This window comes from Coturnix japonica, chromosome 3, assembly GCF_001577835.2.
Source record: "Coturnix japonica isolate 7356 chromosome 3, Coturnix japonica 2.1, whole genome shotgun sequence".
Classification (NCBI taxonomy): Eukaryota; Metazoa; Chordata; class Aves; order Galliformes; family Phasianidae; genus Coturnix; species Coturnix japonica.
Genome location: NC_029518.1, coordinates 85,481,560 through 85,507,195, shown reverse-complemented (window position 1 = coordinate 85,507,195; position 25,636 = coordinate 85,481,560). Strand labels below are relative to the sequence as shown.

General features: G+C 41.3%; 1 protein-coding gene across 2 annotated transcripts in view; it reads right to left on the bottom strand.

Annotated features, from left to right (window-relative positions):
* Positions 1 to 4,390: 4,390 nt before the first annotated feature.
* Positions 4,391 to 25,636, bottom strand: part of TRAPPC12 (trafficking protein particle complex 12) — a 42,843-nt gene continuing 21,597 nt past the window's right edge. The window contains exons 7-12 of one of the 2 annotated variants that reach the window (XM_015859352.2): positions 20,987 to 21,059; positions 17,906 to 17,979; positions 8,967 to 9,065; positions 7,494 to 7,594; positions 6,715 to 6,802; positions 4,391 to 4,748 (exon numbers count right to left, since the gene is read on the bottom strand). In XM_015859352.2, the coding sequence (XP_015714838.1) occupies positions 4,506 to 4,748; positions 6,715 to 6,802; positions 7,494 to 7,594; positions 8,967 to 9,065; positions 17,906 to 17,979; positions 20,987 to 21,059 (678 nt within the window). In that variant the 3' untranslated portion in view covers positions 4,391 to 4,505. The remainder of the gene's footprint in view (positions 4,749 to 6,714; positions 6,803 to 7,493; positions 7,595 to 8,966; positions 9,066 to 17,905; positions 17,980 to 20,986; positions 21,060 to 25,636) is intronic. The other variant, XM_015859351.2, reaches the window with a different exon arrangement.

Here is a 25,636-nt window from a genome sequence, read left to right as displayed (position 1 = left end):
TGAGAGACTTACAGCATGGGGAGGAGGGGATAGATATAGGAAAGGAGCTGCTGACCGCAATTGCTTTCAACATCCCACTGATGTAGAGTGTGACCTCGGAAACGGGACTGAACCACCTTGTTTTGTTGCCTCTCTGGAGGGTTGTAAACACCCAGTACAGCTCCCATCTCCGGGCTGTCAGGAATAACACACGATAACACCGCCAAACACCATTCATCATTTTCATAGCACAATGCATTCTGTCACTGAGGGGTGGCTGTGACTGCGAGAGTCTCACTGAGCGCTTTTAAACACATGCCCTTTAGTGCTGTAGGTGTTCTTGAAAGGCTGAAAGCTTTGCTATCCAGAAGGATTTTTGTCAGCCAGGAATAAAGCAATTTGGGGCCAGCAAAAGGATTCTGTGAAGAGCTCGCATGGGAGATTACACTGGGGGGAAAAATGTTAATACTAATAGAAAACACTCCAGGGAGTGGAGGGAGAACACGCAGTTCCTTTAGATGAGAAATGCTGTTTATTTTTATAGCATTTTTTTTTCCTCTACATACTACATATCTAAAAGTGGGAAGTGAAATCAATACTTTTTGGTCCAAAACCATGAGTCTGTTTGCTGCAGCTAGTGGAAAATCTCAGTGCATTGAAGTAGCATTAAAATTTATGTAAGTGTTTCCAGCAACTTCACGTTGGCAGCAGTAACACAGATGAGGGGGATATTTCAGCTGCTCCAGGATTAAAGAAAAGAAGGGTAGGATGAATGGCACTGCACTGAGGGGTTGTAGCTTGTAAGGTAGCTGTGTATTTGGCTCTGAGCAACCTGCTCTAGCTGTAGGTGTCCCTGTTCATTGCGGGGAAGTTGGCCTGGATGGCCTTTAAAGGTCCCTTCCAACTCAAAACGATGCTGTGATTCACTTGGCATAGCTGGAAGCCTTAATGCTGGGACGTGTCACAGCCAGACTGCAGTTAACTAACAGCATCCACACCAGGCACTCGGTCCTGTGCGTGCTGCCTGTAGGTGTGTACAGCTGAGATCTTCAGCCAGCTGGCTGAAAGAAGTGCTGATGGAAGGGCTGTCCCAGCCTGCGCCGCAGGGTGCAGAGGCTGTGCTGCTTTCTGTGGTTGCAGAGCTTGTGGATGGCTGTCAGCTGCTGAGCTTGAAGGGAAAAAAAACCTTCATGTATTCAGAGCATCGAGCTCTGCTGGCAGAGCAGGCACACTCCTGCCTAGTTTCTGTCTCCAGATTTAGCTCGAGCTAAAAATCTATTGGAAGGGACAGTTTCATGACAGAGGTGATCATTTAATATTGGCTGGAAGAGAGAGAAGCACATAAAGGCTGAGGTGGCAGCTGAGCACCACAACAGAGAACGTCCCTTGTTTCCAAACAGTGGATTTAGATTTAGGTCAGACAGACACTGGGAACCTGTTCTGTTCTATGTTCAGAAATTACATCATCTGCTTGGGATTTTGTCCTTTGAAAATGATAGGAATTCTCAGATTCCCTTCTCTCCCCAAAGCAAGGTCACTGTCAGTTGTCTTGTTTCCTGAAGCCAAATAAACACACCGACACTTTGGGGAATGAGGCAGTGTTACCATTTCAATATTCCTCGCTCAGAGATCTGTATTTGATCTGAATTGCTGCCCTCACTGTGACTTTACGATTTGATTCCCCAAACATCTTGCATTTGCAAAACTACACTCAGATATACCTGCAGCTTGAAAAACCCAGGATCCTATGCAAGTCTCAAGCTCTCGTTTTGTTAACTGTGTCAATAACCAGACAAGACAAAGAAAGAAAACGCTGGAAATTAAAATGCTTGGGCAAAGATTCAGCATTTAAAGGGATGAGGACATCTTTTAATGCCGACTTCTCCTGCTGTTGCTCTCTGTGGGATACCCCCACTAATTTTGAGAAGTTCTCTGCCGTTTAATTACCTTCTTTGCTGCTTGTCAGGGAACCAGTAAGTTGTGCCTATCAATGAGCCGCATCGACTGGTAGAAAATTGGACCCAGTCTGCTTCTGCTGGTGGCTGTACAGCTCTGGCATCCTAAACCTAAATAACAGCCCATTCTTTTCCTCCCTTTGTGGGTAAATTGTGAGCTGTTATTGCTGGCTTTCTGCTTTTTCACTATTTATTTATTTATTTTTAATAATCATGGGCACTCTCATATATATCTAACAGAGGATTGTCTGCAAGTATGCCCAAAGCTTGGATGGGATGAGGTGGCATCAATCCAGAGCAGCCAGGATGAGGCAACAGCTGCATCCTCCTGCCCACCATTCTACACACTCAGTGTAGATGGGAATCTAAATTTGTAGTTCCCAAGCTGACTTGTAGAATAGCAGCTTTTCACAGTCATCGCCTTCAAGCCGGTGCTGGTGCTGCTTTGCATTTGGTACCACAGAACCACTGTTCAGGTGCTAAAATGTCCATGCAGGCTCCTACAGTGTGAGGTGCCTCGCTGTTAAAATACGTTTTCCAATGTTCTGTCAATTGGGTAGAAAGCAGGGAGGAAAGTGGCGCCTTCCTCGGAGCTCATTTTGTATAGAGGAGCTCAGATATAGAAAGACCACATTCTAACACCTTTAGAGTTTCATTGGCCCTTGCTCATAACATTGAGCAACTTGAGAGGTTGGCTCTGGCTGGTTCCTTTTGGGAGCACATCATGTGTCCAGCCTGAGGGCTGAGGCACGAGGAACGTCTCAGTGAGCAGCTGGTTGGAGGATGCTGCTATCACCTGAACTGCAGAAATGGCAGAGAGCTGGTTACGTGCTTTGGAGGATCAGGGTCTCTGTGCATAATACAATTATCTGAATGTCTGAAGTATTTGCTCTTTTAATAAAAGAGGAAATTTAAATGCAAAACTTCTCTTAAGGCCCATTAAGCTTTAAGGCTCGCATGCAACAATCAGCTCACTCACGCTATGCTTTCCCCAGCTCTTCTCACTCTGACAGATGACACATGCATGCTGTGTGCCAGAACTGAGCTCTGCCCTCATTTACACCAGGAACCCTCATTAAATTCAGCTGAATTCATTGAATTTAACAGGATTTCCTGGTGTAATTAATGTTTTGAGGACGAATTTTGTCTTCTTTAACATGTATACGTACACAGCATTTAGATACCGCCTGAACACAGGAAATTCAAGCACTTCTTTATGTGTCACACCCAAACCATACAGCCACATGGACACAGCTCCCCACAGTTTACCAACAGTTAACGATTTGCATCCACCCAGCAGTGGTAATATGCTTTTGCATTTAGATTTTAATTATTCTGCAAGTCTACCAGGATGTCACTTGTTTAATGGCCTGCTGAGCTTGGAGGTCACCCGGTCCAAGTCTCCTCTACCATGCTTTTATCTGTGTGAAAGCCTCTACTAATAAGAACAGAGAAACACACCAAAATGAGCCCTGTGCAGTAATACATATGTATTAGAATTCAGAGAAACTTGGAGAAGAGGGGATTACGTTTTCAGGGTGTTGGTTTGGTTTCTTTTTAATTTGACTCTGACTGGGATCATCAATTTTTATTCTCTGCGATCTGAACACAGGCTGCTATTTGCACACACGGTGAGCATAAGGCACTACTGAATGCAGTTTCAAAGGAAGCAGTTTTATCCCCTGATTGTACAGAAGCAAAGTCCCTGCCGGGTGATGGTGACTGAGACTACTTACAACTGGAAAAGGCAAATCCAGTTTACACAAGAGTCACAGGAGTTGCAGAAGTGAGATCACATAAGAAAGCAGTAAGACACCGGACCTTAAGCAGAATGTGTAGGGATCTCTGTGTTATTAATTTAAATGCCTTTATAAAACTGTTTGACTGGACTTGTTTGGTGCTTTCAGCCTCTGGATACAATGAAGGCTGTTATGCACTGGGATTTCTTCCTATCCTTAAGAAATCCCCCCAGATGAAAAAGTGACCTATGCTGGAGATGAGGGAAGGCTAATATTACTTACAATGAGCAATAGCATCTCCAGAGGTCCCTTCCAACAACCACCACCCTGTGATTGCGTATGATGGTTATCTAACAACCTCACTTGAGAGCAATGGACACACAAAGGTACAGTAGTCAATATTTGGACTGGGGGAAATGACACATGCTATTAAAGCAACTGAATAAATGTGCTTTCAGAACTGGGTTTTCCATAATATACATGGTCAGTAACTTCTGGCTGATGAAATTAGCTCAGATCATTTACTCACTAATTACTGAAAAAGGAGGCATCAAAATGAATAAGGTCAAATGCATTTTTTCTCATACAAAAATAAGAATCTGAGTAATGGAGTGTATGTATATATGCATTGTAACAAGGAATAACTAAGCAGGGGTGAAGCCGGCTGTAGGTCAGCACAAAGTCTTCGCAATGACATGAGTATTAAGAGACAACACAATAATGCCACTGATTCTTTATAACCGAATAGACTTTATGTTACATTTACACAATAGCAAGAGTATATACAACTTTTAAAATCAGCCCTGCAGGAAAACACTTCGTTGGGAATGATCTAACCTAACTTGAGACACTGAGTATTAAAGCTGTCGCCCTCTTTAACAGCCACAGCCTCTAACAGAGCCTGCTTCTTCTGCATACTGCGCGATGACTCCAACTCGTACATGGTTGTTAAGTTGAAGAGAACACTCTCGTGTAGGTAGTGCTTCGGGTCCTGCTGAACCATTCCTTCCAACTGGCGAAGGGAATCCTTCAGTTTTCCCAGATAAAGAAGACAAACAGCAGCGTTGTTATTAGCCTAAAGAAAAACAAATCGTAAGTAAGTAACTGTGTATACACATATGTATGTATTCATGAATGATAAAGGAAAAAAGAAGTCTGAAGTAACAAATTTACCATGATCTAAGAACTATTTTCTGTGCATGCTCAAGTAACGTGAATAGATTCTCACTCCTGTATTTATATCCTTTCCGTCTTTTCACAAGGTTTACCCTGTGCCAGTAGGACATGATGACTTCTGTGAGCTCACGTTCATCTGCACCAATGGAGGTGACCCACTGCTGAAATGCACCACCCACTGCCTCACCGTGCTCACATTCGCTGTTTCACAGAATCACAGAATTGTAGGGGTTGGAAGGGACCTCTAGAGATCATCGAGTCCAACCCCCCTGCCAAAGCAGGCTCCCTACACCACATCACACAGGTAGGCGTCCAGGTGGGTCTTAAATATCTCCAGAGAAGGAGACTCCACCACCTCCCTGGGCAGCCTGTTCCAGTGCTCCGTCACCCGCACTGTAAAGAAGTTCTTCCGCACATTCGTGCGGAACTTCCTATGCTGTACTTTCATCCCATTACCCCTAGTCCTGTCCCCACACACTACTGAAAAGAGACCAGACTCACCACTATGGCTCCCACACCTCAGGTAATTATAAACCTGGATCAAGTCCCCTCTCAGCCTGCTTTTTTCAAGGCTAAGATTTGGTCTCCATAAATGTTCAGCAAATGCTGATGAACATTGATGGGTGAATTTTTTTCTACATGGAGAAATTCAGAGCCACACCTTTGCTTCATTCACACTTTCATATCAGACGTCATTTTGTCAGACTGCCCCTCTGCTGCCATCTGTCACGTGGCAACAAAATGTGATGGAATATTGGTGGGAAGGTTTCCATTCCACCAATAGCCACCTCTGACATTGTGGGTCTATGTAATAAAATGGGAGGTATTTCTTTCGGAGCAGTCTTTGTAATACAGGACACTAGATAGATATCAGCTTTGAGAAACTTCACAGGCCTCTGCATGTTGTCATTTTCACAGCTTTTTTAACATTTTCACTGTATCTTCCAACACATTTTCTCTCTGGCTTATGTATAGAAGTTCCACACGAGCAACAGGAAGAAATGACCCTATCACAAAGATACCTACAACCCACTTCTGGTAAGTTCAGTAAATAGGGCAGTCTAATATATCTTAAATGATCATATCAGGTTCCACGTTTTCTTTTCCAAACATCAGGTTTTATGAGTTACCAACAGATTCCATCACCACAAAGCCATATATAATTTGTTTAGCAGCAGAAACTTTCATACTTCACAGCTGTAGATAACGGATAGATAAGGGAATATACCCTTTCAAATATTCTTTTTCACTCTCCTCAGGAACCCTTACTAGTAGATTTCTCACCGTTTATCATACGCACTGTTTCACACCTGCAAAATGATGCAATTCATGGGCTGCTTAAACTCAGTCCCCTCTGTCCTTATGTGGCCTTGGATGAGGCTGCAGGGGTAAGCTGTGTGAGTTCTCAGGAGCCACTCACAAGAAGCTGCCACATGTAAATGAAAAATGTGAATAACCTGCTCTTCTTTGATTGCCTTTTGTGATGGAAACAGAGGCTGTGATGTGCAAGGTGTTAAAATGACAATATCCCTTCAATGCTGTGTGAAAGCAAGTTAATCTCATGTACAGTGGCAGCTGCCATTACTTTTTCTGACATGCACGTCTATGCTAAAAACAGTGAGTGCAAATAAAAACAGGAAAAAAAGCTCCCAAAGATCCCATTAAACATAATGTTTTGGAATGCCTATATGCACAACTAAGTGTAAACCAGTTCTTTATTTCCCATCCTTGTCTGCACCTTACCCTTTTGTATACTAAAAAACTCAGGCACAATATCAACTCTGGGTACTTATTAAATATATGTATGAAGGTATTACAACAATAATGAAGGCGTTCATTATAAATGGAGCAATCTGGAGGTTTACCACAGCATTCGATGAGTCGATCCTTAAGATTTCTGTGAAGAATCGATGGGCTTCTGCAAAATTATTCTGGCCGAGGTGGAGAAATGCTCTAGAAAGTAAGTGACACATGAATGAGTTCTCCTGCAAAACCCAAGGTGAGAATGTATTTTAAAAAGAATGGACATCGTTTTTTATTTTTCCTATTATAGATGTGAGAGTTTCTGACATTTGTTCTTCACGCTGTAATCCTGAACCGGCAAGGAGACACTGATTTACAGACAAAAGGAATGACAACTCAGATCATTTGGCTATTATACATTTTGCCTACCAAAGCAAGAGTCTCCACAGTGTTTTCATTAATTCAAACAAATATACTCTCTTCCTGGAATTATTTCCTCTTATGAAATTAGCTATGCTATATCATTTTCAGAGCACTTCTGAACTGTATTTTCTAAACATATCAGGCCAACATGCTAAACGTTCCAAGTGGAGCCACCCATTGTGCAGCTCAATTACTGCTTTGTCTTCCATCCCTCCTTGAAACTAACAAGCAGTAACTTTACTAGCAGGTCTGATTTTAGAATAAAGGCCCCAGATCGCTTCTCCTTTCCTAAGTGTTGTTACTGTACCATGTAATACAGACCCTGCGGGTCTATATCCTGTTAATTCTGACTTAAGACAGATGTAGTTACATAAAAGAAAGAAAGAGAACAGAACTGTCTCAAAGGTAGCTTAATACTCATAATGTATACTTTGCAAAACTGTACTTCCAAGCTTCATTTAGCCATTAAGTTATCTACCTGTTCATTAAAACCATAATTTGGCTCTGTAGTCCATCCAATTTGTGAGTCACTTTCTCAACATCCTGAAAATACTTTTCTGCAGTTTTTATGTCTCCAATCTAGAGAGTAAAGAGAAGAGATTAGAAGAGATCCAAACTGATGACATCTCTTACAAAGGATAAGAACAAGAAAACCCATCGAAGGCCATTATCTAATTGTTTGGTACCACGCTGACTGGTTAACATTTGTTATCAAACAAGTTGCTTGAAGAACCACACTAAGATTATGAGAAAGAACATTCAAATCAGTGAGGCCCCACCTCCTCATTTTTGTAACATTAGCTGAAATTGAGCAGAGGTCAGAACGACTTCCAGTAAGACTTGATGTTTGTCTACAAGAAACGATGACAGATGCTCACTGCTCACAACCAGAAGCTGTCAATAAGCATGACAACTGGCAAGCAATTGCTTGGTAGTTGGCACAGGACGTGTGCTCAGTCAGCACAACACTTCTGGGTCATAATCACTTGAATGCACCAGACCAAAACATGTCAGAAAACAGACCCGGTGCAATGGGTCACTGAGTCTGCAGACTGAAAAACACTGGCTACTGGCAAATGCAGGCTGAAGGAAAGAAGGATCTGAAAGTTGGCATTCCAGAACTCTTCAATACCCTTAGTATTACAAAACACACTCTGCCCTGCTGCACTTTTATGCCACCTTTTGTTCTGTTCATAGTGGTTAGGGAGAACAGCACAACTCTTTCAACAGGAGCCTGCAACCACCGTGTGCTTAAGTCTACTGTTTGTCTGGAAACCAGGATTATTTTTCTGAAGTACTCCTAAGATTTATTTGCTGCTTTTAACTCTGCATTTGTAGCAGCATTGTAGAGGGTAAGGTCAGACAGCTTTCCACTTCTGAAATTCTTTAATGCCGTTACTTAAATGGCAATTTTGGATAGGTGAGCCAGCAAGCAGTCGATTAAAAACATACAATAAATACCAGAGACTAAAATGTACTCACTGTTTCTTCATTACATGTCAATTTCTGCTTTACAGGTCAGGAAACTCTTGACAGAATTATGGTGTTTCTTACAATTTCTGTGTGGTAGCCTCTATCTTCTCCTGAATTCTCCATTCTCTTAACCCTATTTTCCACTTATATGAAGGCATCAGCTCAGGGCTGGCAGCACATCAGATCAAGGCCTCTTTCTTAACAACATTTGTAAGCATAGAATATTGCTTTTTGATTAAACCATCAGCATAATTTTATACACCATCTTTTTTGCTTGCCAATAGATGCATGTGTGATTTTAACACTACAGGTGCTTCGTATTTCCTAGCATTACTTAATGCTATGTACTGATCTTTTCTGTTTTTGTCCACTGCCTCTATAGTATGACAGTTTTAGCTATAGTTTTCAATGCAACAACTATTCATTACATAGCTGCCAACAGCAGTATTACCTGGCAAATATAGAACAAAGTGCATACCTGAAGGAAAATCCTTCCGATTCCACTCAGCATCTGAGGCTCTTGCTGTGGGTAATATTTGATGACAGTGTGATAAGCATCAACGGCAAGCACATAGTCCTAAGGGGTGAAATGCACACAACCAAATGTTTAAGCTCAGCATTCTTCAGCCTTAACGTAGCCTTGTTTTCAAAGATAATGGTAGACAGAAGCAAAATAACAGCATCATGTGAATGGGACAAAATTCCTGCCTATCAGTTCAGGCTGACTGGATTCTCTGTATATTGATGGATACAAGAACTGTTAAAACAGGAGACCGGGATGAACATTTACTCTCAAGATTAGATTATTTAGGATGAGAGTCAAAAGCTTTGGTAGGTTGGCAGGCAGCGGCTCTGAGACCCGCTACAGATCACTGCTCCTGCACCCTCTGCATTGTCACCGGTGGCAGGGGATTAGATACACCTGTATTTCCATTTCTCACAGGAAAGAAATGCATATATGGTTAGTTATTGCACTCAAGCTTATTCATGGTAAAATTCAATGAATTGTCTACCTGGGCAGTAAACTAGAGCCTGCCTACGTGGCCTCTGGCAGACATACACGAGAAACTCATTACATGCTCTAAGGGAAGACATACAGCAGGCACACTCCAAGCCTCAGCTCAATTCAGACCAGAGGCACAGAGCCTGTATTTGCTTGTAAAAACCACTCAATAGCAAAGACAGAAGACTGTGCTGTACTAACCCGATGCTTCCTAACAGTTCTGCCCTTCAACTTCACACAAGAATTTTCCGGCGGGTGTTTAGAAGAAAAAGATATCAAAGAATAATCTTTCAAAACTGCAGAGACATCTTGGCATACTCTGTACCATACATTTTTTTTTGGTCAAATTATAGTGCTCATTAAACTTTTCCCTAATGTGATCACAGCTACTGCTCGAGGTACTTATTCTTTACCTCCTCCTCAGTCAGAGGAGGCCACGTGCCCCTGGTGCATTGCATGTCCATGGAACCTGCCTATTTCAAAGGGGGCAATGAATCCTAGCACAGGAGCTAGCAGGGCTTATTGAAAGAGCTTTAAACTAGCTACAACAGGGGAAGGGGATGAAACAGGGCTTACAAGAGATGAGCCTAGGGGAACAATGCTTGAGCTGGGGGTGAGGCAGATGACTTGGCTGAAGTGCATCTACACCAATGCATGCAGCATGGGCAACAAGCAGGAGGAGCTGGAAGTGACTGTGTGTCAGGTGAACTATGACCTAGTTGCTATTACCGAAACATGGTGGGACCACTCCCATGACTCTAGTACTGTGATGGATGGCTACAACCTCTTCAGAAGGGATAGACAAGGAAGGAAAGGTGGTAGTGAAGGGTGGTGATGTGGCCCTTTATATTAAAGAGTGTTTTGATGTTGAAGAGCTTGGAGTTGGGAATGATCCTGTGGGTAAGGATCCAGGGAAAGGCCTGCAGGGGCGACATCTTTGAGGGGGTTATATTATATCTATTATAGACCTATAATACTTATATTATATAGATATATCTATATATATATATATCTATTATAGACTGCCTAATCAGGATGAAGAGATGGATGAGGCATTCTATGAGCAGCTTGCAGAAGTCGCACGTTTGCCAGCACTCATTCTCTTGGGAGACTTAAGTTCCCTGATATATGTTGGAAATACAATACAGCACAGAATAAGCAGTCCAAGAGGTTTCTAGAGTGTACTGAAGATAACTTCTGGGTGACCAGGCTGGTAGATGAGGGTAAGGCAGTTGATGTAGTCTACCTAGACTTCAGCAAAGCCTTTGACATGGTCTCTCACAGTATCCTACTGGGGAAAGTGGCTGCCCATGGCCTAGAGAGGTATACCCTTCCATGGGTAAGGACCTGGCTAGAGGGCTGTGCCCAGTGGGTAATGGTTAATGCAGTTAAGTCCAGCTGGTGACCCATTACAAGTGGTGTCCCCCAGGTTTTGGTACTGGGGCCCATCTTGTTTAACATCTTCATTGATGACCTAGATGAGGGGATTGAGTGTACCCTCAGTAAGTCTGCAGATGACAACAAGTTGGGAGGTAGTGTCAACCTGCCTGCAGGTAGGGAGGCCCTCCAGAGGGATCTGGATAGGCTGGATTGCTGGGCTGAAGTGAATGGGATGAGGTTCGACAAGGCCAAGTGCCGGGTCCTGCACTTCGGCCACAATAACCCCATGCAGCACTATAGGCTTGGGGCAGAGTGGCTGGATGACTGTGAAAAGGAAAGGGACCTGGGGGTGTTGGTTGATGCTCGGCTGAACATGAGCCAACAGTGTGCTCAGGTAGCCAAGAAGGCCAACAGCATCCTGACCTCTATAAGAAATAGTGTGGCCATCATCTGCAATGAGGTAATCATCCTTCTGTACTCAGCTCTGGTCAGGCCGCATCTTGAGTACTGTGATCAGTTTTGGGCTCCTCACTACAAGAAAGACACTGAGGCCCTGGAACGTGTCCAGAGAAGGTTAACAAAGCTTGTGAGGGGTCTGGAGCACAAGCCTTATGAGGAACAGCTCAGGGAGCTGGGATTGTTTAGCCTGGAGAAGAGGAGGCTCAGGGGAGACTCATTGCACTCTACAACTTCCTGAAGGGAGGTTGTGATGAGGAGGGGCTTGGCCTCTTCTGCCAGGCAACAAACAGGACCCGAGGAAATGGCCTCTGGTTGTACCAGAAGAGGTTTAGATTAGACATAAGAAAGAACTTTCTCTCTCAAAGAGTGGTCATGCACTGGAATGGCTGCCCAGGGAGGTGGTGGAGTTGTCATCCCTGGCAGTATTCAAAAGGCATCTGGATGAGGAGCTACAAGATCTGGTTTAGTGGCTTGTGGTAGGAATGGGAGGATGGTTGGACTAGATGATCTTGTAGGTCATTTCCAACCCTGTGATTCTATGATTCTATGATTTTTTTTTTCCTGAGATGGCACTTTAAATGATCGAGTCCCATTTGACCTGTACATCAGGTCATCATTTGGAACATAATGACTTCTTTCACACACACAAAAAGCAAGAGAAGTCTTTGGAATCTCATCTGCATATGAGACAAATTACTCAGTCCATGACAGCTGAGACAGACTTAAATCTGGACACACTTTGTAGGATCTTTATTTTGCAGATAACTTGAATACTGCATGTATCAAACTATTAAACTTGAACATCTAACAATTAACATTTAGAGTTCATTCCAATTCTAGTGTGCCAAACAATGCTTATTCATAGAATCATAGTATGGTTTGGGTTGGAAAGGACCTTTAAGATCACCTAGTTCCAACCCCCTGGTATAGGCAGGGATGCCACCCACCAGACCAGGCTGCTTACAGCCCCATCCAGCCTGGCCTTGAATGCCTCCAGGGAGAAAGAATCCACAACCTCCTCAATGGCAATGGCAAGAGTTCAGAGCAAAGAAAACAGGCTGTGTATGTAAAAATATATCTGTTTGAATTCTGATTCATTCAGCATCCACAACTCAAGCACTCAAGCATGATGGAATTTATACTGTCACCATTTCTCATAAGTTTATGACTTAGGAAAAGCTCATTTTTTCTTCCCATCAGCTCTCACTACAGGACTTTCTTGATTGTGGAGTGCCCCTGTGTTGGGTTCTGCCTAACATTCTTCAACCTGATTCCTTAGAACAACCTCAGCCATGCTTGCATTAGCTATTAATCCTTGCAAGAGTGGCATTTATAAAAACTGAAAGATTATCTGTGACTCCGAATTTTACCTCTTTGAGAATAAAATGTGCTTACTGAAGAAATAATTTTATCATAGCAAATTCTAGACTTCAGCTTGGTGTCTCTCAACCTGCAGTCTAAACGCATCCCTTGCCCACAGCTCACTCCTGTGCATGCTTTACATCAGTCCCCACAACAGTGATGTGCAGCATCACTACAATACATCTACTGATATAGAAACAACTCCCTGGTGACTGCACAGTTAAGCTGTCAGAGAGGTGCTGTGGCCAGCTCAGTCTGACCAGCCCGAAGGAAGCCTCAGCTGCAGCAGCTGCCTGAGGGGGCCCTGTCTGCCCAGCTTAAAGGCAGGGCCCCCAGTGCAGATGGGCAGCAGCCTGGGCAGGAACAAGCAGGCAAACAACATCCTAGAGGCCCCTGCCTCAGCGGCTGCAAGGCCTTGACCTAGCCAGGCAAACAGACCCCCTTCTCCTTTTATATTCCCTATCAAACACTGTCTTGTTTGCATTCTGTATGTATTTTAATTAGATAAGATTCACACCTCCTAGAACATGAGAGTAGAAGTGAGGCATTAAGAGTCTACGCCCTGTATTTATGGATCAGGAAACATATCACATCCTGTTTCTATGTGATGGCACAGCACATAGCACCTGTTCTTATTTACCCCCTGCCCTGCAGCACCTGTCAAAAAACAGGACTTATTTCTTCCTGAAGACGACAAGAGGTTAAACCATGTGCGCCTAAAGCCACTCCTGAGCACAGACAAGGCTGGCCACAGCACGAAACAGCAACAATGCACAGTCAGAGCATCCAGACTCACTTCCAACTACAATCTCATTTTGTAGCTGCTTCAGTACACGCACACGAAACTTACCACCTACAGCAAGTTTTATATGCTTGTACTTCCCCATACTCCCACTAATGTGGAGGCAGAAGTTGGACTTTGAGAATACCCCATATACTGCCAGAACTATTCTATTTGTGGTATGTTGTAAAGATACCCTATCTGACAGTCCCTTATGAAGGAGCATTTGTAATGCAGATGTGATGCTGTGCTATGTTCTAGAGGCCACGTTTTAATTCCCAGCTTTACATGGTAAAAGAACAGCTATCTGTGAAAGTGATAAATGAGAAGCCCTCCAAGGGAAGTGGAGCCTTGCTTAATACAAGTTGTGGTTGAAACAAGTAAGAAATATTCAGCACCAGCACTAAAAAACCCAGCAATGCAGTTTGTGATCTTAAAGCTTAAAGGTGGAGTTGACAGATTATCACTGTCCTTTACCCTCTGTCAACAGCGACCTTTCAGATTTTCCACATCTTTCATAGGAAATCCCAAAAGGAGAAAAGTTACACAGTTCAGGATATGAATGAGAGTGGGCCTGTTGCTTTGTAATTCAGTAAACTCATCCAAAAGAAGTTCTGTCAAGGCACTGGATCCACTTACACAAAAACAGCACGCGGGGCTGGTTTTCCTCTGATGCACTGCAGTGTAACTCTCTTTCCCTTAATGGTCACCACGTTTTACATTTTTGTGTTTTTCCAACCTCACTGCAAGCACCTAAATTATCTACTATATGCTATCTACAAATAAGCATAAATGATCATGATGTGCAGAATGCTGATAGTAGGTTCAGAAACCATAGACTAAAATCAGCGTTAGTTATACAAACTCATAAAGGCTGTATTTTGGGAAAAGAGGACAGGGATAATTTATCCTTCCGCTCTACCTGGTGCACTTGGGGAGGAGTTATGAAAGCAGAGATTCACAGCGTTATGAACCCAGAGGGTCACACTGCAGCAGTTAGGCAAAATACATGTTTCTTGCAGTCTTCTTTATATCATAAAGAAAACAAAGTTCGCACGCATCAGTGCTCTGCATCATTGGTACAAGGTGCTACCGCCTTCTTCATAGAGTTTTAACTGTATTTAGATTCCAATTAAAAATGATTCCAAGGCTTTTTACAAAGCTAAGACAACACTGGCAAAAAAAAGTCCTATAAAATGCAAAACATGCCTTTAATTAGAGTGCATTTATAATATATATGGAAAGTACTTAAGTATTTATTCCTCTGAGAGGTAGAAGTCTGATAAGATAATGTCAAAAGCAATTTTAGCTCAGATGAAAAGAACTTTAAAAAGTTCTTAAAGCACTTCCATGGTGATTTACCAAAATGACAGACATTTTGCAATTACATTGTTGAAATGAAGCAATGCACATCATCAGCTGCATTTTAAATCAATGTTCTCTGCTGCTGCTATATTCAGGAAACAGTTCCATTGCGACCTAAGCCCACAGTTCTTGTAAACCAAAGTCTACAGTGATGCACGTTAACTTGTCTCTCCTTGCCTTCCTGCTGTATTTCCACCTCCTAAGTTAGCCCCAGTACATGAGCACATAAAAGCTGATTTAGTTGCTATGACTGACATCCACCATTCCTTTAACTTGTCACTTAGTTAAGTCACCACACTAAGTTGTGTAGAAAAGGAAGGATGCTAAGAAATGTTGTTCAAAGAAAAAAGGGGTGAACAGAAAATCTACATATAGTCTTACATGCAGTGAGACTGCCTTAAACTGCTACTGAACAGTGTTGTTCAGACAGGAAGAGGGCTTAGCTGGTAGAATTCAGTGCCTAGAAGAGATGGCTCCAGTGCAGAGGAGGCTTGTGATTAGAAAGGAGACTTGTGATTTGTTGGCTTGTGGGTAAGTCTGGTTAAATTCAATTTGCACCCCATACACAACTTTCAGAACAATGTACCGCCTCAATAATTACACGAGATGTTTAGCTCTGAAACTAAAGAAGCCAAATAAATTTTAATAGATAAAAATTACCGTGCTACAAACAGAATTCGAGTCAGATAAGTAACACAAAAGAGAGATGACACGAAATAAACCTAATTGGCTTTGAGGAGAAGCGAAACAGATTTAAAGAGCCATAGACCCAACATCTGATCTTTTGTTTGTTTGCTCTGTTTAATTTTGAAGAGTCAGCTCTGACAAGACTGCTCCATACTAAATGGCTGCTGAAGTTCGCTGGGCAAAGAAAAAAGGCCATTAAAGATAATCATCTTCTTTATATACCACTGTTTTAATTGCTTTAACTTTAAATAATGATTCTTATTAATCTAACAGCGCAATTTAGACAATACTACTTGGATCAAACATGACCACACTGCAGTTTTGTAAACGTTCACTAGATGGCAATAGATGGCACTGACTTGGAAAACGAACACCTTTTTCTTCCCCAATTATTACATATACTTGAATAAAACGTTCAGTTTTTAAAGTGTCTTACACAACAGCAAAAGTAAATGGTAGAGGTGGAATGCCATTCAATTAATATAATTGTTCATGGGAGAATTAAAAGAATTGTGTTAAAAGATTATTTGAAGAAATTGTTTTAAACTGAGCACTCCGGAAGGTGGAAGTGATGATTGCAGTATTGCTGGTTGTTAGAATGGTCTTAAAATTAAGTTTATAATTAGGCAATACAATTATTTCGCTGAAGATCTGTCATGCAGGCAGAATAAATTAAGTTGATACCCGGCTCTGATTCTAAATGCAACATGGCTGTGTACAGAAATCTTTAAGTCTCTCCACCTGCCCAGACAGGGGTATGTCTGAAAGCTGTGATACTCACAACTGCTCCACAGCCAACACCGAGATGCAGATTTCAGAGGGGAGGAATTACACTTAACCATGCAGCTGTAGGTAACCCAGAGGTTGCAGCTGAAATGTAGTTTTCTAAATTGACATCTGCGAGGCCCTAAATTAAACAGACCTTAGGAAGTATCCGAGCTGCAGTATTTCTGAAGCACTACTTTCAATTGGGTGCTAACTGGTATTCACAAACGTATTCATATTGCTAACAGAAAACAGCACTAAAAGGATCAAATCAGAAGGAAGATGAGAACGGTGAGTGAACTTGGATTAGTGTGCACAAGAGAAGGAAAGCACTGAAAATGTTAGAAAGAAATCACAGCCAAAACTGAAGTGAAACTGAAACAACTGATTACCAACATTTTCTTATTTCTGCTGTCTGCTTTGTTTGAGATGGTAACTTGTGCTTTTCTCCACTTGCCTAATGAAAAAGGATGTTCCTTAAGAACTGAACCTGTGTCAAGTGCCCACTTCAAAACAAACGCTTATCTATTTATTCAAATACTTCAAGGTTTAATGGACAATTGCATCTATTCAAGACAGAAATAATTTGATTACAGTGTAATTACAAGCAGAAATTTCCTTTTTCCCCCTAATTCGCATAAAAAGGATTTTATGTTTCATGTGAGGGAGTATCTGGTAATAGTATCTCACCTGAAAAATGTGTGCTTTCTGTGCTGCTACAGTATTATGAATGGAGCATCAAGGAAGCCCAGTTTGGAAAGCAGCTCAGTGAACGTCAGATTTGGCATGACCTTGGGCAATCAAACAACAGGGGGCAAGGAGTGCAAATTGTGGTCTGTGAAGATTATAGTGCTGACAGTATTGCTCTGAGTCTGTGCTGTTAATTAATTTGTGAAGCACAGTTAAGCTCTGCATAACAGCAGTTTGTTGCAAGCCTAGGATGGCGATAAACCTATTTCCCTGAGCATGAGGTGAATGACAGAAATGGTTTTATTTCTTCTGCTTGCTGAACACAAGGAGAAGCTTGTGCTCCACCAAATGCACCAGAAGGGTCTTAAAGAGTAAGCGGGAGGCAAGAAAGAAACAAAACAAAACAGTGCTAGCCAGCTACTTATCCCTTTATTCCCTTCTTTTTCTTCTCACCTATTAATAAGGATTTAAACTTAAAAGAAGATACCTTACAGCTGAGATAGGAAAGATGTATTTAGATGTTCTGGATCTCATCATATACCAAGTCTATAGTATTAATAATGCACACAAACAGAGCAACGTTATTAGTGCACACTTTGAAAAAGAGCACATAATTGCTTTTAATTACAACATTTAGTTAAGTGTTTGAAAAATTCAATTTAAAAATGCAAATTCTCTACTGTTATTGCACACTCTCCAGGATGATTTTGGGAGAAATAAGTAGATATGTTCCCAAAGAGCATTACTGCAAATAGCTATCTATTAAGTAAGGCATTATTAAGTCTAATTAATTCTTCAGTATGCAAAGCCTCCAAGTACAGTCAGGTATTCTTCCCTTATCTACACACCAGTAATTCTCTGGTACTTTCTCCAACGTTCTATTCTGGAATATACGGTACCTCTGCAGCTGCTGCCACCCACGTACCTTCATCATTAGCAGACAGTTTGCCATGGAGTACATCACCCGGCCCAGACGTGACCTCCACAGCTGAACAGAGGCTGCAAAATAAGAGCAGCTTGTGAATTTGCACAAATAAATTAGAGGTTCTTTTCTGCAATCAATTATCGGTCCTATGAATTACGATTCTGAAAGATCCCCCTCGTTAACATCGCTGGGTTTTAGCCTAGAATTTATAATTCTCAGCTATGCTGCATCATCAGACAGAAATGCTGCATCTCTGTGAGGGAATTACTCACACGGTTCTGGGGACCTTACACGATGGCACAATGCAGAGCAGCCAACAGTCGCTCAGCCATGAGCTCAGGCCAAGCATTAAGCACTGCAAGAAGCCACGTATGTTCCAATTTAAGAACAAAAGGTGCCTAAAAGGATTATATTGATAACAAGCCACAATTTAAAAACACATCATCTACGGGACTGAATGTGATAAACTCAAAAATCAAACAAAACTAATGTCATTTCAGAGCCAAAGTGTGCAGAGTGAGAACTGTCTGGGTCTGGGACTATTTGTGCTTGCTTCTGACATAGAGCTATGCAGGAAAAAATCTGCCAAGCCTGTCTGCTTTCCCCGCGCTCCTGGAGCTTGCAGGCATTAAAAGCTGCAGCAGCAGGTTCTTCTCTATTGGTTTGCAGACAGACTCCTGATGTTTTAAGAGAGCATTTCATAAAGATTCCTATTTTTCTTGATCTATTTCACTAGATCAGTACTAGAAATATTCCTCTAATCCTCAAAATAAACATCAGGAGCACTCATTCTGTGCATTTGAAAAGTAAATGGGTCTCAGTCAATCAGCTGCCAAGGTCACTGTAATGATTTGAGGAGGGGAAGGAAAGGGCAAAAGGGCATTTTCTATGAGAGTGATGATAACTGAGACCACTCATCTACATCCTTACTGTAGCCCAGGATGAAAACCATGGCAGCTTGCACAGATATATATATTTTTAACACACATAAACGCCATTACAAATAGGAAGAGAATCTGGTGGCATGTCCACTCCTCTTTGCTTCCCATCCTAAAAACTTCAAACGTTTATTTTTGTTATTTGTGAAGGGCTCTGTATTTCATGCTGCCACCCATTTCAACAGGATCTCTGTATGCTAACTTGTAAAACCAGCATCTTATAGAATGCATTATCAGGCAGGTGATGCAATGCTCTATCTCTCCTCCTGTTATAAAACTGCCAGACGAGGCGCTTTGCTTCAGACCAGAGGACATGTATATGAGCTGACTGGTGTGGCACCTTCTTACACCAGCAGTAAGGGAACTGGTCACTAAGCATGATCCCCATAATGAAGTATGGCTGCCTTCAAACAAAATTTCCTGTTATGCTTTACCCAGGTCTCACATGGAAAAAAAAAAAAAAAAGTAACAAATACCCACAACAGCAGCAAAAATAAAACCTATTAGCAGTCTCCTGTAGCTTAAAATGCAGTTAAGGAGCAGACCTGGCTAACTTTCATTGACAACAGCAGCCAGCAGTCCCCACAAACAGGGCAGTTTCAGCAGCCTTGGCCCGTGGCAACCAGCAGCTGCTGCCTTTCACCCCATCCCTCCTTCTGAGCTCTTCTCAGCTCTGAAGCAGCACTGAGGGGCCAGAATCTCATGTACCTGCAGGACACAGGATTATGATACAGCTAAGAAAAAAGTCCCTGTGCCCTAAAAGGGGATCTGACACTTTATTTTAAAGGTACAGAGAAAAAAAAAAGAAAAAAAAATGAGGATAGAAGGAACAAAACTGGAGTAGAAAGGTAATAGGAAAATGAGGTAAGCACACAGAGGCAAGAAGATTAGCAGATACATGGAGAGAAAAAGACTGATGTTGAGCATTAATGTTAAGTACCAGATTCTCTGTTTTTTCCTAACCCTTTCTGAGGAGAGCAAATGCCTTTGTGACATACACTGCTCACACATGCAGTAACTTTCTTAGGGCTTAACTAGATGGCGTTTCATTGAAGTACAACGATACACTGAAACTGCCTTATGTCCAGCCAAACTTGAAGGCCAGAACTTGAAGACAGAACTGCACCACTCCATGCAGACACAGTTTGAGGGATTTGTTCATAATAAATGATTACTCTGCTAACAGCTGTACCTGGCTACTTCCCACCTCAGAGGCAGACCTTAACTTCTCGCATTCTCCATGTTATTTCCATGTTTCATGTCATCACACAAAGAAGCTGGTAAGATTTCTTTGGACTGTTCGCAGAAGCTGAACAGTATGATACTTTTAATGTCCGTATTGCTAGGCACCATGAGTGGTTCATCTAATCCATTAACTATGCCTAAAATGTCAACTCATCTTCAATTCTTAAGAGCACACAAATTACCTCATTAGTATAAATTCCATTAAAAAAAAAAAAAAAAAAAAAGATGCTTGGACAACCAATTTATCCAGATGACCTTTATGCAGTAATGCATCTTCCACTATTGATGTTAACCAGCTTAGATAGAAGGAATAGGAAAGAAAAACCCATGTGATTTCATAACAAATGACGAAAATAATATAGATGTAGATCTGAAACTGTAGATATAGATCTGGAAATAATGTAGATCTGAAATTCATTTTAATAATTGACAGGCTTGACTCACCAAGTACCACACAGCTGCACTGAGATTAGACACCTGTATGGCAACATCCCAGGCAAGCACAGCCAATGCACAACAGCAGGAAATGTAGAGAAATTCCCCAAATTTTAGATATTAGGACTGAGAGGAGCCAATGAGGCAACACTGAATATGAATCACTGATCTAACTGTGACAGTAATACGTTTCTATATGCTTTACTAAAGGATGGCAGCCATCTTCTTTGTTTCTCGTAAGTGGGAAAAAAAGAAACGGATTTAGTGCATCAGTTTGATCATGGGTAAAAGTGTGAAATTAATTCCAGCAAATAGAAGTGTATCATTTTAGATGCTGAGTATGCCACGAGGTAAGACAAATACTGTTTTAACAACTCTGGGGCAATCTTGTGAAAACTCCTGGCCTGCTTAGGCAAGTGATAAAACCATACAGCCTGTGAAAAAATGTTTGAAGAATACATACCTTGTCTGTTCTCCTGTGTGATGTTAGTCATACTTCCATCTTCAGCTAAGCCTTGTTCCAAATTTTCTAGTATCTGTAGTAAATTTTTTAAAGTAACATGAGTTTTAGCAGTGCTATGTATGAAACGCGAACGATCTACAAATGACAGTCGATATGAAAACCAATTTGAGCAGGAATGTTTCACCTAGATGCAGTTCAAAATTACTGATTATTACCATAGCTAGATAAATCGCACAAAGAAAGCCATTGTATGGTAGAAGGTTGTTAGAGCTCAGGTTTATGATACTTACAGAACATTAAATGCCAGCACACCCAAGGGACACACACATCTTGTTAAACAAAACACGAAATATGTTTCGCCAGAGTATGAATGTTAAAGACCGGAAAGAACATCAAGTTGATTTTTCTAAGGGAGCCATCTTCTCTTAACTCTCCCACCCTAAGCGTAGGCTCTGGTTTCAGAAACAGCTTGTTCCTTTCGTCCTTAATGAAGCATTAGGTCTTATCTTAGTTACCTTCTCAAAATTTGGGTTTTATTGCTTCCCTCTATTTATTACGGATTTTAGATCATCCAAATTGTTGGGTGAATGAAACATTTGTTACATTATTGGGAGAAAGAGAGTATGTACTTAATGCTCAAGTTTGTACAATTCTTAAGCTTGTGTCTTATGCACTTAGAAAACATGTATATAAAGTTCCATTTGAAATGCAGTTTCTCCGAATCTCTCGTTCCCACAAAGCACTCCATCTGTCCTTCTAGAGATTTATAACTTTGGTTGTAGAGCTCTGCTTGAGATTTCCTTCAAAAACCCATTAAAGCCATTGCTATTTAATCAGCCACTGTGGTTAGACAATTAGTGAAATATAAGGCATATCCTTGTCTGGGACCGAGCGCACTTTCAAAAACAGAGCTTCCATCAGGCTAAGAAAAAAATGTTGCTTTCCACACCATCAAAACATTCCAGTTATGCTCAGTGGTTTGTAAACAAACACTTAAAAAAACCATAGGAAATACTCAAAAGCAAAAAGAGGCAGAATTAATCTGGCCTCAGACAGCGTGTGGGTGCTTTCTGCAGTGAATGGAGTGAAATCTGGACCTCCAGGAAGTGAGTTCATGCCACCTTAAGGTGGAAAGGAATCGCTCTGAGAGATACCGACCTCTTTTCAGAGACCAAAGTGAAAGCCTAAAGTTAGGTGCCATGAACTCAGCTACAAATAGCTTCAGAGCTAGGAGAGACACAGCATCAAATGACCACAGTTCCCACATGACAGCTGAGCCAGGGTAATTTTCCTGGTAAGAACCACTAGCCCACAACAAGGTTGTATGATTTAGTGTAAACCTCATTCATAGTGAGCTAAGCTGCCTTACCTCAAATTCTGAGAGCCTACAAAGCAAACAATGGCACAGACACACTGTGCAGATGATAGGTGGCAAATTACGAGATTGCAGTGGCATATCTCTAAGACTGAATCTCAGACCCAATCTGTCTAACAGTCTAGAAACTTGGACAATGCTTAAAATTGAACTACCTAGTGCATAAAAAGGAAACCTGTTAAAGAAGATGATCTTATCTTCTACGTGCCAAAAATATCCTACCCTCTATTTTCACCCAAAAAACACCCTCTGCCTCTTTCCCTGGAAAACACCTACTGATCAGGTCTCCTTCCCAACAAGACTTGCTGCTCTCACTCTTGAAATGGTCTTAATGTAACAAGATGCCTCCAACAATGAGACGTATTTTCTTGTTTAAAGAGACAATAGGTTTGTTTGAGAAAGCCTTTATCTGAAAATGCCCCGACTAATATCATCAGAAAAGAAATAATTAGATATTAACATACAATTAGAATACTACATTAAACATTCAGCGATACTACCTGGGGATATCTGGCTGTCACCTCAAGCTCAATGTAATTAAAACAGAACTCGGGGCTGATTTGAGGCTAATTGGTTTATTCCCTGGGTTTTTCTCCTTTTGCCTTTCCTTACGTGTAGGAAATCATCTGCAGCCTTTTAGTATTTGGGCCTTTCCTCAATTTTCCATGAGTTGTTTAATAACAACATTAATGATTCAGGTAGCTTCTTCTAAGTCGCCTGGGTTAGATGACATGAAATGTTTAATTTTAACAGATACCCTCATCCTGCTTTTCCACAGATGGAGAACTCAATATCATATGGTCTACATCCAAACACCCTTGTTTCAAATGTAAAGACAAACAGCTTTGAAAGTCCTACTATTAACTTTAAGCTAGACATATATACAACCTATGGGTTTCTTATGTAAGTACTTATGAACACACACTTTTCATCAGTATTTGCTTCTGACTCAAAATGATCTTTTTTAGGGTGCTTCTGGAATTGTGTTTTGGGTATTCAGCCTCATTATTTCTACAGACTCATCAAACAAGGGATCGAGTAACACTCCCCAGGCTGAAATTGTATATGAGACACAGAATAGTTAAGTGTTCAAAGAACCATAACTGGAAGCCGAATGAAAACAAAGAGCAAAAGCAATCTGTAGTTAAAAAACTGAAAACTCAACAACCTAAATTAAAACAAGGGCAGGAGATATGTGGAGTGTGTGCAGGGAGGGCCACAGCTCATAAAGAAGAGTGGTGGAACTGCAGAGGGAGTGGCAGATGGCTGAGTGGCACAGAAGACTTTTGAGAAGTTTTGCAAGGATAACAGTTGCAGAGGCTTTTTCAGGAAGCAAGGCTGTTAACCCACCTGCCACTGCTCCACCCAGCTGGCACAGAGCACAGTACAGCCCTGTCACTTCAAGGATTAGGGTTAAAATCAAAACACGTCACCCTGTGGGACGCATGTAATTTATGCATCTCTCCCTTGTTCAGCTAGGAAGACAGGCACAAACAAGGGAAGAGTTTAGTTCAAGCCTGACTGTTGCTCTTTTCACATTTTGGCTTCTGGGTAAGCATTTATTAGCATGCTCTCAGCAGAATTAGCATTCCAATAATTATATCTATGTTTTAAATTGAACACTGGAAAAGAAAATTTTTTGTGACCTGAATTACTATTGTTACTCTTATCGTTTGGACTGTTTGGAGTCCATTTTACTTCAAGGCAGACTTGTAAGGTCAGCAATTCACTGTGGCAACCCACATCAGGGAGACCAGCAATAACACAGAACAAAAACTATTTCACTTAATTCCTCCCCTAAAATGCATTAGGCCTTCTGCATTACAGATTTTTTTATTCTCAAATGCTGAACTATTGGGCAAGAGATGTAAAATATCAGATGAGATCGTGATCACAAATTTGCAGGGATACTGGAAAAACTAAGGATGTTATTACCTTTACAGGGAAAAAAATGTTCTTCATTTCAGCCTCCAATTTAGTTAAGAAATATATAAACAGGATGGGGGCTGAAAAGACTGAGCTACCAAAATAGTGACAAAGGAAATATGGTTAGATCTCAAAGTTGAATAGCTAATCAAGCATCTGAAGCACGTGTACAACAAAAAGCAAGAGGGAATTTAGCAGGTTAAAAAGAGGTATCAGGTAGGAATAACACAATCACATTAAGGAAGAGAAACAAAATAGGAAGACAAATTTTCTTACAATAAGAATGCATTAGCATTAGCCTGGAATAGCCTCCCAGGGGAAGTGGCCTCAGCTCCACAGGCTGGCTCATTAAAAACTGGAAAACAACCTTGCATTGCACAGAGACAGACTAGGTGAGCTAATAGGTCTTTTCTCTCTCTCAATTTTTATGACTCCAAGATCATCTCATTTACATAATGACTATTCCTATGCCCTTCTGTAAATAAGGATGACCGAAGATTATTTTTCCACTTTTTAAAGTAGGGAAGCAAAACACTAGAGGTTTTTGGTTGAAAGCTCCCCAATTAATTCTGTTACAACCCAAATGGTTCCCAAGCATCGTATTTAAATATTAAGATTAATGTGTACATTCTTTCTATTATTTTCTTGGCTATGCCATAGGTTTTTGTAAGCTTTATTCTTGTGCTTTATTCTTGAACATTCCAGGTGAGAACTCATTTAATAGACAAATAACATTTTATTAAAAAAAACAGCAAGGCGTGTACTTAAACAATGGGTTTTCCAGACAGCCCTACATGACTTAGAATAGTTAAATTATCACCAGTTATCTTATAAAAATATATTTTTATTCCCAAGCTGCCCTTTTTCACACTCTTGTTTCTATAGTAGTCTTCTAAATAAAAAAAAAAACCAAAACCCACAATCCCCAAACCTTGCTCAGCAGTTTGATTTATACTCCCAAATGATTGCCATCTCCAAAACCAGCTATCCAGTTTATTATTTCTGAAGGATGGAGCTGAGATTTTCATCATTCCTGCACTTCACTCTTGTGAGCCCCTACCTGGAGTACTATCTAGGTTGCCTAGAACAACAAAGACATGGAGCTGTTGGAGCATGTCCAGAGGAGGGCTGTAAATATGATCAGAGCGCTGATGCACTTCTCCTATGAAAGGCTGAGGGAGATAGGCTTGTTCAGTCTGGAGAGGAGAAGGCTCCATGGAGACCTTACAGGGGCCGTAAAGGTGACTACATTAAAACTAGGAAGGCTGTTCATGTGTAGTGACACGCAAGAGTCTGGTGACTGGACTAGGCGTAATCTAAACTAAAAAAGGATAGTTTTAGGCATAAGG